Raw genomic sequence first — 14445 nt, forward strand, 5'->3', positions numbered from 1 at the left:
TTGAGCAGTAGCACTTAATCCGTATAGCTTCCTCATGCTTTTGCTTTTGATCTCTCTGGCGCATTGAAGTGTTTGAGAAGTTGATACTAAAGTACATAGCAATCTGTGTGGTGGGGGAAGAGAGGCAGCGGCAGGCCAGGGGACATGGAGAAAAGAGAACAAGATTCGAATCCATATACTCGTCAGAGATCGATGATCATGATCAGATAGATCATGTATTGTAAAAAGATTTATATGTACCTTCTCCCACGTTTGATATATATATATATATAATTTAAATAAACGTGTTCCTCGATATTATTTAATATTAATTGATTATCAGATCAGATCGAGCCTCAAGACTTAAATGGGTTCAAACAATATATATTTATTAAAAACATAAATAACTTTTTATATATATGACAATAATATCGTGTACAACTGATAATATTTTCGGTTAGTGTTTAATATATATATGTAGTATCTAGACAACTCTTATTTTGGAGCTCACGCAATTGGTCATCTCTTTCAAAAGTCAACGAACAAATTGCATGCGCATTTTGGGCACGCTTCAAAATGGTGCCGGGTGCATCCATGATCGATGCTTTATAACAATGATTAGTTGCAAGACTGCGCAAATTTCAAACTGGTGGGGGCACCTCAAAAAATTCCAGAGCTTGCCTGTACGTGTGGATCAACCAAATTAATCTAGGAGTAATTTGTATTCAGATATGAGTTGAGATAGATTGAGATAGTTTGTGAATAGTAGAATAAAAATTAAATTATTTATTATATTTTATGTGATAAATATTTGAAAAAATTGTTTTGAGATTTGAAAAAGTTGAATTGTTTATTATATTTTGTGTAGAAATTTAAAAAAATTATAATAATGAGATGAATTGAGTTGAGATGGGTTGAGATGGGTTTTAAATACAAATGAGGCTAATGTCTATCAGCTTATACATACGTGTATATATATATATATAAACGAATAATGCTATATACAGTCGTGAAGTGCGCAAGTGTTGTGCAATCGCTTTGAAAAAAAATAGGATCTGCTATTAAAAAATTAATTTCTTTTCATGTGCATCTCATATTTATTTATTTTTTTGAAAGTGACTGCATAATGCTTACACACTCACGACTGTAACTATCATTTCTTATATATATATATTATGATCTTAATGGCTAATGAGAAATATCATTCACAAGATGATCGATCAGTATATGCAATATCGAAAATTGTGGTGAAAATATTACGTACGTAAAATATGGCCACACACGACAAAATGCGAGTAAATGCATGCATGCTTTCACCAAATAGCTGCGTGTTATTATTTATATATCCATTAATATAAATATATAATCTTTTTCATGTAGGCAATCATGCACGGTCGATAGATATTCATGATATTATATTGGATATAATCTAGTACTTACCGTGGGCATTCCTTTAATTTATTGACTCCAAGTCATCATTTTTAGTGCTTTCATCAGTGATGGCAATGAAAAGAGACCAGTGGGCTTTTAACTCATGTAAATATTCTCCTCCGATCCGGACCCACCTTTTTTCCCATCGATAGCCAAGGATAAGATTTGTGTTTTATTATGTTATATTAAGCAGTACTACGTACTGATCTCCATGTCTGATTATTTTCTGATCAATGATTCGTATCGAATTAGGAGTTCATGACCAACCAAACTAGCTAGGTATATATAGCTTATAGATAATGGTAAATCCCTATTCAGAATCTAAATGTCATGATATTCCTGTCCTATATATATATATATATATATATATATAGCTCACCTTTAATATTAATGTTAAATAACTTTGAACTTAAGATCCTCAAATGGAAGAGATATAGACTCAATATTAAATGGGCTCTATATATAGCATTAAATAAGTAATGAATATTTTATATCTGACTTGATGAGTCTATCTCTCTTCTACACCTTCAAGTTCTTCTGGTATATAGGAATTTGAAGAGACCTTAATCCCCATTTATTATTATATCACCAAGGCGTGGCTTTTGTGTATAGCTAGCTGTTGTAACTTTGCACCCGATCAATATCTACGGATTCCAATTCTAAATACATTTTTCGCAATATTTCATTCTGCTAATGAGATACGTAATCAGTGACATACGTCTGAACTCCCTTTGTGATCAAAGGACCAAGTGGTTATCAGAAACACGGTACAAAGAGAAATTAATGGTGCACCCATTTTCGGAGCGGCTTTTGCTTTTGTAGGTCTTGTCAGACTAATGAGACACATCGAGAAATGACACGTCAGATTATCCTGTTTCCTATATATATATATGTTGCGTAGCACCTGGCAACATAATATAAACTCTATTGCTTGATATATATATATATATATATATATATATATATATATATATATATATATGTGCATGCATCATGCGACAACAAGCTGCATGTGGATCGTCAAGTCTCTTTGCATTTAGCACCAATTATCTATCGTTTGCACTCGCCATTACGAATGTACGTGGTCGATATTTGTTATGAAATCATATCAAACCTAATCGTTCTTATTTTTCAAGATGAAATGATCGGTACTAGATCAGAGTTAGTTCGCAAATTCAATCGCTCCAGTGCAAATTAAAGGAATTAGTGGCATCAACTCATGATGTGGTACCCCCCCCCCCCCCCCCCCCCCCCTTCTTCCCAATTAATTTAAACATGAAACCATAACTACTGGCTAGCTAGCAAGACATACATAATTAATGGAGCGTAGATCGATCATGATCATTACCAACAAGCTGGTTATACAAGTCTTTTTTGGTATGACATTTTAATTAAGGAAACCACTTTGGATCCCGAGGGCTAAAGAAAGATGCCTTGACATAAGAATTAAGCAATTTAAGAGCTGCTTGAGATTTGATGCACCTAGGTGTTTTATATTGGTTGATCGAGCCCCCTTGGTCGATGAACAAGTCCATCAATTTCTCAAAAGTTCCCGGCGCCACCACTCGAATCTCAAGGGGCCCTACACACTTATCGTATGCACGGCATCTTCGGTATATGTAATCAAGCTCTTCTTCCACAGCAATGCAACATTCTTGGAGCACCTCGTCATGATGATCAAGTAATAGTACTGCGTGAGTAGCCGCGGCCAGCTGGCCGTCATGATCATCATCTGGCTTTGATCCTTGAATGAGTTGAATTATTTCCCAATACAATACATAATGTCCAGGAAAAGTTGATGTATCCGCATAGCTAGTGTACTCCACGAGTAGGGCATTGTATGGTTCTAGCAATTTCTTGGCCACAGTGATGCTCTTGTGCAAATCATCTTCGTTGGTTTTGTCGTTGTCGATGCTGAGAAGGACATTTCTCCGACAAATGAATCGGAATTGTGGGGCACGATTGTGGAATCCCGTCACTTGGAGCACGTCACCAATACGATAACGATATAGTCCTGATTACATAGTTTACCCAAAACAAAAAAAGCACTAAATATATATTAATAAGAATACAACACTATATATATATATATAACAACAAAATTGGCAGGAAAAATAAGACTTTTTGAATTAGAATTTCAGTTTTTGGAAAATGACAGAATTTAATTATAAGATGTTCTAGCTGATCTTGATCAAGTAATTAATTAAAGACTCTAATTTCTTACCTGCAAAGGTAGTGACCACCAGTTCATAGTAACAGCCGAGCCTAACCTGCACCAGGTCGAGAACCTTATCATTAGGCACCTCCTCTTCTTCCCCTATGGTCATTAACATCGTCCCATTCTCTCCCAAGGGTATAAATTCAAAATAACCCATGTTTGGCATGAGGGTAAATGCCACGTCAGCAGGGTCACACAAGGGCTTCAAGTTGACCCCAAAGTAACATTCTGACGAAGCATACATGGTGGACACCAACGGCAATTTCCAGTCGCTGTAATACCCTAAGGATGGTATGTATTGTGCCATAGAGCCAGTCACAACAGCCTCGATGTATTTAGCTCTAGGCCAAAGGTGGGACAAAACTCCCTTCCACGATGAGCGGCTGCAAATGCGCTCTATCTCGTCCGCAAGATGTGGGTTTGGTGTTGAAAGCATGCTCGACATACATGAAAGGCAATTAGGATCTGTGATGGCGGGATCTAGTTGTCCAGTGCGGATGTCATTACAGAGACGACTCCAGTTGCGTTCAAGGAATGAGATGGCTCGGAGAAACGCCGAGGCAAAAACGGCCCCTAGCCTTAGGACTTGGTGGCGGTGGATTAGACCCGCTAGCAGTTGGCAATACATGCTTTGGTTACTGTCGTTACACAGGATCGCTTGGTCTGGGCTCGTGTAATCGTTGAAAGAGTCGCGAGCTCGGCCCTTGAAGTGCTTGCTCTTGTAGTAGCTGGTGAGCACAGCCCGTGCTGGTAAACCACAAGGAGTTGACGTTTCTGCCTTGATAAAGTAGAGATACATGGCCTTGCCCTCGTCAAGACCAGGGACAAACCTAATATCAGGAAAACATTGGAGACATTATATCCTGAATTGTCTACATAATGGCTAAAGTGGCCATAGTTGGAGATTAATAAAACTATATACTGATGAATGGACGTCGGGAGATAAAAGTGTGTAACTGATTCATGATGGGCATGATTAGATTATATAAAAATGTTCGCCGGTTAAGATCTTCTGCGATTGAGGGCATCATCTTGGGTTCTCCAGCTGAAGTCCCCGAGCTGCAAGTACCGTGACAAAAGTTTATTATAGAAAACATAAATATCATAGAAAACTGGAAAACAGAATTCATTCAAAAGTAGGAAATATATATATCACTGAAAGCGCTAAAAACAGAATCACATAGAGAGAGAGAGAGAGAGAGAGACACCTGCATAGCATCTCAGTTATAGGGTGTCCAGTAATGAGAGAGGAGTCTTCACCATTAGCAATTCTTTGGATATATGGGCGAATACCCATGTAAGTAATGATCGGGACGCTACGCTTGAACTCTAATATATGATCTTTTGATCCTTTCATATACTTATTGAGATACTCGGTTTCCCTATTTCGAGTTAAGATCTCTTTCAAGATGTTCTTTTGAACTTCATCCGCCTTCGTCGTGAGTCTCTCAATATCCTTTAATGCCTCCTCACCTCTGTACTCTAATTTCTTCCCATCCATGATGTCAGATCGATAGAGATGAGAAGGATAGCAACAAAAGACAATTTGAGTTGCGATGTGCTTCTTGTCGAAATGTCTTAAGAGGCCGAAGGGTTTATATACAATGATCAAGTTCGGCCTAGCGATTAAAATGCCTTCAGAAAATGCTCTCTCGATGGATCAATCTCTCCCACGTCATTGCAGCCCTCTTAATTTGTTTCACAAAGGTGCTGATGCGCGCTGTGATGCATGATTCTCTCCTCTCTCTCTCTGGCCCTAGAAGATGATGATCATCGATCGATGCCATTTCGTAACGTGGCCCCTCACTAGCTTTTGTGATTTGACATACGTCACATCCCTCGCAAATTGTTTTGTATACAACTACTAGAATATTGCTTAACAACTTAAATATCTTTCTCAACTAAACTTTTCCGTACCAACGAGCAAGCAAGAACATTTCGACAGCCCCCCACGGCAAAGACGTGCCTATGATCCACGTAATAACCATCACTTATCATATTAACTGTGCACATCTACGTGTCTTTGGTAAAACTTAAAAGCCGTTTCAATAGTTGCACCGTCTTTGTGATATGAACGCTTTTCGCTATTTCTCTGCATGTGAACACAGGATCAAGCCTCGGGGCGGGTTTTTTTGTTTTTTTGGTACGGCGATTGAGCACCAATCACTGACCATTTTCTTGCGTGATACACAAGTAGTGCACTTAAATTGTGACTTGCCTTCGAAAAAGTATTGCAAACTACAGAAGAATTAATATATATATATATATATATATATATATATATACACACACAATATATGAGAAGCGGTTTAATTACAAAAAAAATTTTACAAAAATAAATTTACAAACTAATAAATCTCCGTACGATAACTATGTTAAATCTAGTTTATAATAAAAATATATTTTTAATCTAATGTATCAGGTCACATCAGTTTATGGGTCTACTTTTATGAAATTTCTTTATAGCTAAATCATTTATCTATATATATAGAAAAATACTACTTTGTCAGCTCAACTTGCCTCCACATTTTGACACATCATGTATTTTAATTTTTTTCTTTACTTAATAGTTAAAGAAGTGACTATTAATGTATTGATATTTTTTTATATTTTTTAAAAATGTTTTAAAATGATAAAAAAAAAATATGAAAAATTTTGAAAAAAAAAAGTCAATTTGGACTAACGGTCATGACTTGGAGTGGTGCTACTCAGGAGGCAGAGTAGCACCGCTCATATATATATATATATATATATATATATATATATATATATATATATGTATGCATGTATATATGTTATTTATGTGTATATATTATATGACAACGACTTGACATGATATTCCAAATAGGCATATTATACATCTGTTAATATAATGGATAATTAATAACCTTCAGAATTGTGTTCTACATGCATATGATGCTTATGCACATGGTAGAGCTTTGTCCTCGTAAAAAGCATGGAGAAAAAAAGCAGAAAAAAAGCGTGAACACATACTATACTATAAATTTAATAATTTATAGTATGTATTCCCTCTCTCAAAGCGGTATGTGACGTACAAAGCTGTACAGAAAGAGAAAACACTACGACAAATTAAATTTACTTTTTAGGGATGAAAAAAAAATGAAAAAGTTTTTTTGAGATGAATTTTTTTTTTTTTTTTTTTTTTTGCCTCTAATTTGTCTCAAAAAGTTTTTGAAATGAAATTAAAATTTCGTATAAAAAAATTTTTTTAGACAAAATTTGTTATTTTCATTCAAAGCGTTCGAATGGATTTTTTTTTTATGAAAAAAAATTTTTCCCTATTAGTCAATATTCGAACGCAAAAAGGGACAAAAAGAAGATTTCATCCCTAATAGTCGTAACAGAACAGATTTGTATTTTTTAAAAATAGTCGACACGACTAAAAACGCCGCAAATTCGAAAATATTAGCCACAAAAGCCCTTTTTCGACGAAACTATCTCACAGGGAATTATGTTTGTGACCAAAAGTGTCAATTGCAGCAAACTGATCTCCTAGCAAATACTTTTGTGTAAAATTAAAATATATATTTATATATATATATAAGCACTTCACTATAAGAAAAAAGGGTTTTTTCGGCGATTTTTCTAGTGTTGCAAAACAGAACGCCGCATTAGAGTAGTTTTTGCGGCGATTTTTTAATCGCCGCTTAATTCCGTTAAGAAAACTGATTCATCAAGTTACTTATCGAGTTGCAGCGAAAATAGTCTTTTTAACAGCGATTTATTTCGCCGGTAAAAGAAAAAACATGTTGCAACGCTCGATTTTGCCGTAATATAGTAAGTGGCGCCATTCCCCTAAAAATATTTTGTTTTTCCCCCCGATTTCTTTCCCCCTCCACTTCTCTCTGTTCTTCCGCAATATTCCATCTCCATTTGTCTTTCCGAGAGATCAGCTGCTACTCCACCCACGTCCCCCCAATGATTTCATCTCCACTTTCGCCCGACCACCCAAAGTTTGCTCCTTTACCACATTTTCCTCCCGCGGAAGCTACGGTCGAGATAGTATCCCCGAAGCTGATTAGGAGCCGTGCGATTCGTCTCTTTGAATCTGTGGGATTTGGGTCAGCTGCTTCCAACTGAGGTTGGTCGAGATTCAATTGAGGGATAGCGTGGGTCCTTCTGTCACCACAGGTATGGCTGCAACTCAGTTGGAGTTTGGTAATGAATCGATTTGAAGCGCGGGTTTCTTTACAAAATTAGGAGTTTTTTGTTGCTAGACTAATTTCTATCTGTGCAGTTGTGAAATGTACCAGTAATTAGGGTTTCTTTTCACGAAATTTGCGTTCAATATCTGCATTTTGTGTTTCACAGAACTCATGTCCGTGGCTCGAACATTGAATGACCCAGTAAAAAATTGCTATTTTGCCAATACATCTTATACTAATTAGTCAAAACGCATTATAGATAATCTCAAGTTTATAGTCCTACTTGTTTTTGGAGTGTACCTGTTCTCATAACAGAATGTACAGATATTAATTGATTAGTGTTTCGGTAATTAGTAGGAAATCTGTATTCTTCTGGGACTATTCCCTGGTGCAGTCACCAAGAGAGTGACATTACCGAAAAAAATTTCCAGCCCTTCTGAAGAGAACAGGGAACAATTTGTACATCCACAATATGGATTGGCATATATGTGTGTGTGCGTGTGTCTTTTCGTGGGGCTAACACAACAAGACTTTTTTAAGGATAAGTGACAAGGCTTGAGGAAATTTTTCAGAAGTATGATCCCCAAGCATGACCCTGTATGAATTTGGTTTTTTTTGAGCAAGTTTCCAATTCTCATGAACTGATAAAAATGTTGTCTTGATAGACTGAACATATTCTCATTTTTCTGTGCTCTTGAAATTGGATTTGTGCTAGCTAGGGCCTTTTTTCTTTAATCCTCTTGGGCAAACTTTGTTGCCCAAATGTAGATAGAAAATGCCTCATTTACCCACAACAGACTTCATATACCAAAATGTGTGCTAGAAAAAACTCTTTTTACTGGTTTGAGTGCATGTAGTCCTAATGCTACTAATGATCAAGAACAGGGATGACTCTTATATTAAGATGTGATTTAATAAATTATGCTATATATATATATATAGATATAGATGATATATCTAATTATTTCTAAATTAATCAGACCTATCTCATTTGTCAGCCTTAATTAAGTTTGATCAGATAATGAGACACTTTAACTAGGATTTTTGATTATAACTTTGACTAGTTCTTTTGGTAGAATCTAAGAAGCTTGCTCACATTATCATTGCGCTGGATTAACCCTTTTTTCTTCTAGTATAAAAAAGTTTGATACTGAGTACTGAACTATATGATCATGAAGGGGCACTGATTTTAATGGGGGGTACAAACTCCTAATTCTGTTTTCCAAAGTATAATGGCTTTCCGTGATTAATGGATTGGATATAAATCATGTTTTGGAAACATGATGCTGAAATTAATAATATATATGTTTTCCGGGAGCTTTACTGCCTACTGCTCAAAAACCAACCAATTAAAAGAGATTTTTCTTGTCTGCTTCTCCCTTAGTGGCTTCAAACGTGTAATCTAAGTGTCTTTCGTCCCTTCATATCTAATCTGTAATGTTTTATTAGCGGCGACTGTACGTACTGTTAACAAAGTGAGAGAACCACTTTATTAAGAAGTGAAAACGCAGCCAGTGAAAATTATTAAAAAAATTAATTTAATTTTTTTGTCCAGCTTATTTTAGCTTTTTAATTAGCTGATCATGATGAACGAGTATTGAGTCTGATCTTCTCTCACTTTTTGTTACAAAGTGCATGGTATTGTGGTGGTTTGGAAATATTGGATTCAAACTATAGTTTGAATTAAGTTAGAAAACATAATGAGACACTTTGAGCTTGGAACTCCAATTATAACTTTGACTAGTTCTTTTGGTATAACTAAGAAGCTCGCTCTTATATGACTGAAGCAATCAGATTTTTCTTAAAATTAGAAATACATTATCTTGTCGAGAGTTTGATAACTTGCTTACAATGACTTCTTTTTTGGAGAAAAATATCACCACAACAGATTTTATCTTCCATTTGGGTATATGTATCAATTATATAGTACTCCCTAAATATTAATCAAGTCCATTCTGAAATATTAATTGAGCAATTAAGTGCACTTCCAATATGATCATGCTATTGGAGTATTTTTTTTTCTTATTATTACTGTTTGTTTTTCATGTTAGCCCCATTGTTTATGCATGATCTCTTACATGCATGATGATTGTTAGTCCACAGCCCTCTCATTTCTTTCTGTAGAAAGCTCATAATTCAATATTTTCCCCCGAATTACATTCATATCATTTCGAGTTAATTTATTTTCTGTTTTTCCCTCACTTATCGCAAATTTCTTTTGAGATTCATGATATACTAAGGGATAATATTGGGGATTATCTTGCAACATATATGGTGTGTGTATATATGGATTAAATGATCGAAATGCATGAAATATAATCACTATTGAATATATGGATTCTGTTTTCACGTTAATATTCTACTCCATCTAACTTCACATGATGAGTACTTGTGTGATACACATGTGAGTGATTAATTAAAAAATTCACCAATTAAATATCTAAATGATAAGGAGATCATCCTCCTAATTAATTAGTACTAATGAAAAACAAATATTAAATTCATGAATTAATATATATATATATATATTTGGTTCTACCCATATTCTGTTTAGATATTACTTAATAGACTGATTTTTGGTTCTTGACATCATGATCATGGACGAAAACCTTGTCAGTTTGGACTGGTATTTGTCCCATTTTCACTAACATATATATAAGCGCTCCAACTCCTTCCACCATGACTTGCACAAGATTTATGAATCCTATGGAAGCCACGCAGAAGCGTTGGCTAATGGAACTAGTCTGGTGGACCCCATTGTATGGGTGAAGTTGTGTGAAAGGTGGGGCAGCGATGCCTTCAAGGTACAGATAGTCTTTCTTACATACAACCATATAATATGTATATATTTAATATGTCTAAATATTGTGGTGGAAAATCTATTTGTCTATTATAAGTAATTGTTCCCTATTGTGTATGACAGAAAATTTCAGCTCAAAATCGGGAGAACCGAAACAAGCAGGCCATTAATCACACATTAGGACGTAAATCATTCGTCCGATTACTTGAGCAAAAGGTATGTCTAAGGGAAAACAATCTTTTCATTTCAATAGAATAGTGAAAATGCACTTTACTTGGAGATTTTAGTGACAATATTACTTTACTATCACTAAAGGTGGTTACTCATAGCTTTTGTTGTTCAAATGTCAAATGGTTCATACACATGACAGCACAATGAGAATGGGAATTTGGTCGACTTCTACAAAGAGACGCGTTGGTCGAAGAAAAAGAATGCATTTGTCACAGATGCTACAGAAAGTACTTATGTGAGTAGTGCAGAAACAGCCGTTGGGATCTATGTTTCTTTCTATACGGTAGTAAAATCATTAATATAGCACTAGCTGATTATTTGTTAATAATCGTTGCTTTCTCAATGTGCAGAAGGAGATGCAAGGTAGGTTGGATGGCCTAGGACCAGAGCAACGTAGTGATGAGGCAGCAGAGACTGTCTTTAGGGAGGTTCTTGGCCATCGACCTGGATATGCACGGAGACTTGGGGAAATGGTCATCCCCGAGTCAAGTAGACAACGTGACAAAGTTCAAATGCAACAATACATGTCTGAGGCTGAAAAGCACAAGAAAGATGCTGAACAATATAAGAAGGATGCTGAGCAATATAAGAAGGATGCTAAAGCTTACAAGAGTCAGCTGGATGAAATGAGGACAGAGATACGGGAGCTGAGGGAGCATCAGATAGAAAATGACAAAGTGATGCAGTCTTTCTTTAGGGCTTTCCCGTCGTTCACTGAGTCAATTCGACAGACTCAGTGTAACGATTCCCCCGGCCCATAAGGGGCTTCTCATAAAAGGGCACATTTTTTGAGTGGTTTTTTGTGACACCGGGGAGGCATGAGGAGTCAAGGGTGTCGACGTGTTTTCCATTTGGGTGGTTTTTGTACTTACTCTATACGACACTGGGCTATATATATAAATATATATATAGTATTATATATATTTATATAAATCTTGGATCTATGTCTACACCGGGGATCTCTTGGATCTCTCATGGTCTGCAAATGAGGTTAGTATCATTTGGAGTTATCCACCATAAAATATATTTATACAAGTGAAGTGTTAAATATATTTCTAGCAACTTTGTTTCCCAAACCCGATGAATAATTCATTGATGGTTTTCTACATAATTCCTTTTTTTTTTTGTTAATTTGAATCACAGAAGGCTGACATTCTGAGAAGCTTCCTTGAGATGAAGGATCTTGGAATTACTTGTGTTGGAAGAGAAGCTTAAGGCTAGAGAGAGAGTAAGTTCCGACACCTTTTCCCTGCTCTGTAAAAGTTTACTTACAACTTGTGTTTTATTTTTTTCCCGTGTAAAATGACATTGATCCTCTACAGTTATGTATGTAGTTTAACTAGCTTTGTCGCTTTGGAAATTCTAGTAAATATGACTACTTTTGCACTGATCTCTCTCTCTCTCTCTCTCTCTCTCTCTCATTGAGCTGACCATTTGTGTAATAACATAATGGAATCTGTATAGCTTAAAAGGCTTTGAGGGTTGGACCATATTGTGGTGTATTGATGCTATGGTTTGGGTGTATAGAGAATTATTGGATTATAATAAAATTGATTGGAATAGCAATCATGGTAATCTATAATTTTATGTACAATTTGTTATGGTTTGCTAAGTAGGAGTGTTACTGTGAGGTAATTTGTAAGGCGTTGCAATTTCCCTTTAATATTTCTCACATTAATGCATATTCTACTATTTTTCATTTTTAAGAGGAAGGGGGTGCCATTGGGCCTCTTCCTTGACAAATTATCATCTAGTTTCTCATTAAACTTCAGTTGTCATGTGTAGCAGTGGCTTTCCTTGTTATGTCAAAAGCTTCAAAGGGGATGGTTGCTAGAGCTGAACACCATGCAGGTATTAATATGTACTTTGGTTTCTATACACAACAAGTAATGGAGCTTTTATCGTCTGATGATGATTTTCTCCCTTCTGCTTCCCAAACATCCAACTATTTTGGAAGAAAATGTGAGGAGGTCGTAGGGAATGGATCAGTTGAGCCTATGAAGTATACTACCGCTCTTTATTTAGCAACAGCAACGGAGCTGGACTTTCAGATTTCAAAAAAGAAAGATTGGAGGCATTACTGCAGCAGGGCACGATTGTTCTTTCAGATGGAATTTGATGAGGTATGTTGGGTTCTACTTCCTTTCTTGTAGTGATATATTATTGTGTTCTGCATGCTTAGCATCGGATGCAGAAAGTTGGGCTGGAAAACTACTGCAAATGTTGAATCGACGTGATGAATTTAGCTTTTGTTGATTGATATTTGATTTTAGTTTTTTCAGTCAATTTTAAGATTTTTGTTGTAATGCTCAGTTCTAAAAGTTTCCTTCGGCTTTATCTATCATATAATAAAGAGCGGTAGTATTAGCTAGATTTTCCATAGATTTTCTGGTTTAAGTTGTTTTTCTTTCCAGGTCTATTGACCTTGTTATGGTACATATGTGAGTGTTGAGTTGCACAATTTTAAAGTAAAAGGGTTGATACATGATCAGGTCCCTTCTATATACTTGAACTTTTAGGCTTAAGTAGGTGTCTGCACATGTATCTTTTCCTTCACATGTTTTGAGGTGTCAAACATGTTTGAGCTGTCAAACATAAGTCTGGAGTGGATAGTGGATACTCCACTCATTTTGTCGAACATATTGATAAAAGCTATCTTCTACCTGCTTCTCGAGCAGGTCTTATCCAACATCATACTACTTATTTTGAAAAATTGATAGGCGTAATGCTCATGATTTTTTATATATTCTTACCATTTGTACAGATGGACAATAGAGGAACTGCTCGACGTGGGCTTAATGAAGGCTCTTTAAAATACAAGGCTGGCCAGATTGATGCTGATGATCAGCTAACTGGAGCCGCACCCCACATTTAAACGAGGGCTTGCTAAAGTTGGCCATATTGGGTTGTATGGGTGGAGTTATGGTGGATATCTTTCAACTATGACCTTGGTCAGGTTTCCTAATGTCTTCTGTTGTGCTGTGTCTGGTGCCCATGTAACGGCCTGATTGATCAAGTGTAATTCTTCCTGCAACCAATGATTTGGTACTAATCCTTTGGATGATTGTGATGCTTATTTATTATTAAGGATAAAAGCCCAGTTTGTATATGAGAATACATTAATACACCACCCCATTGTAATACATATGAGTTTGGATTTTGTTGATGGGCTTGGATGGAACTTTATGTATTTATTTTGCATGTTATATTGATTAGCAACTTGAATGAATGAGTTTGGATTATGAATGGTGCATTTAGGAACAACTAAAAACCAGGCTTAGAAAGAAAATAAAGCCCAGGAAATTTAAACACGAATTCAGGTTTAGCGACGAATTAAGTGCATTTTCCGGCGAATTTTTACTCGCCGCTATAAACTGACACTTAAATCTCTTAAACCAGCGATGTACAAATCGCTACTAAATATCAATACCGGCGACTAAATATTCGCCGCAAATAAATTTATATAGCAGAATGTATTTGCCAGCGATCTTGGAAACTCGCTGCCTCTAAATATATGGCGGCGATATATTAAATCGTCGCCATATAATTACCGATTTGAAAAGCAATTCGCAGCGAGTGAAACCTCGCCGTATAATAGTATTTAGCAGCGAATATTATAT

The 14445-nt window shown here is 35.9% G+C and overlaps 1 protein-coding gene across 1 annotated transcript; it reads right to left on the bottom strand.

Moving 5' to 3' along the window:
• Positions 1-2730: 2730 nt before the first annotated feature.
• LOC121259334 (putative indole-3-acetic acid-amido synthetase GH3.9) lies at positions 2731-5364 on the bottom strand. Its single transcript, XM_041160882.1, has 4 exons — positions 4837-5364; positions 4586-4687; positions 3635-4458; positions 2731-3424 (listed from the first exon to the last, which is right to left on the bottom strand). Exons 1-4 carry the CDS (start codon positions 5127-5129, stop codon positions 2802-2804), a joined length of 1842 nt encoding a protein of 613 aa, XP_041016816.1. The 5' UTR covers positions 5130-5364; the 3' UTR covers positions 2731-2801.
• Between the last annotated feature and the right edge of the window lie 9081 nt (positions 5365-14445).

The sequence above is a fragment of the Juglans microcarpa x Juglans regia genome, chromosome 4D (genome assembly GCF_004785595.1).
Source record: "Juglans microcarpa x Juglans regia isolate MS1-56 chromosome 4D, Jm3101_v1.0, whole genome shotgun sequence".
Classification (NCBI taxonomy): Eukaryota; Viridiplantae; Streptophyta; class Magnoliopsida; order Fagales; family Juglandaceae; genus Juglans; species Juglans microcarpa x Juglans regia.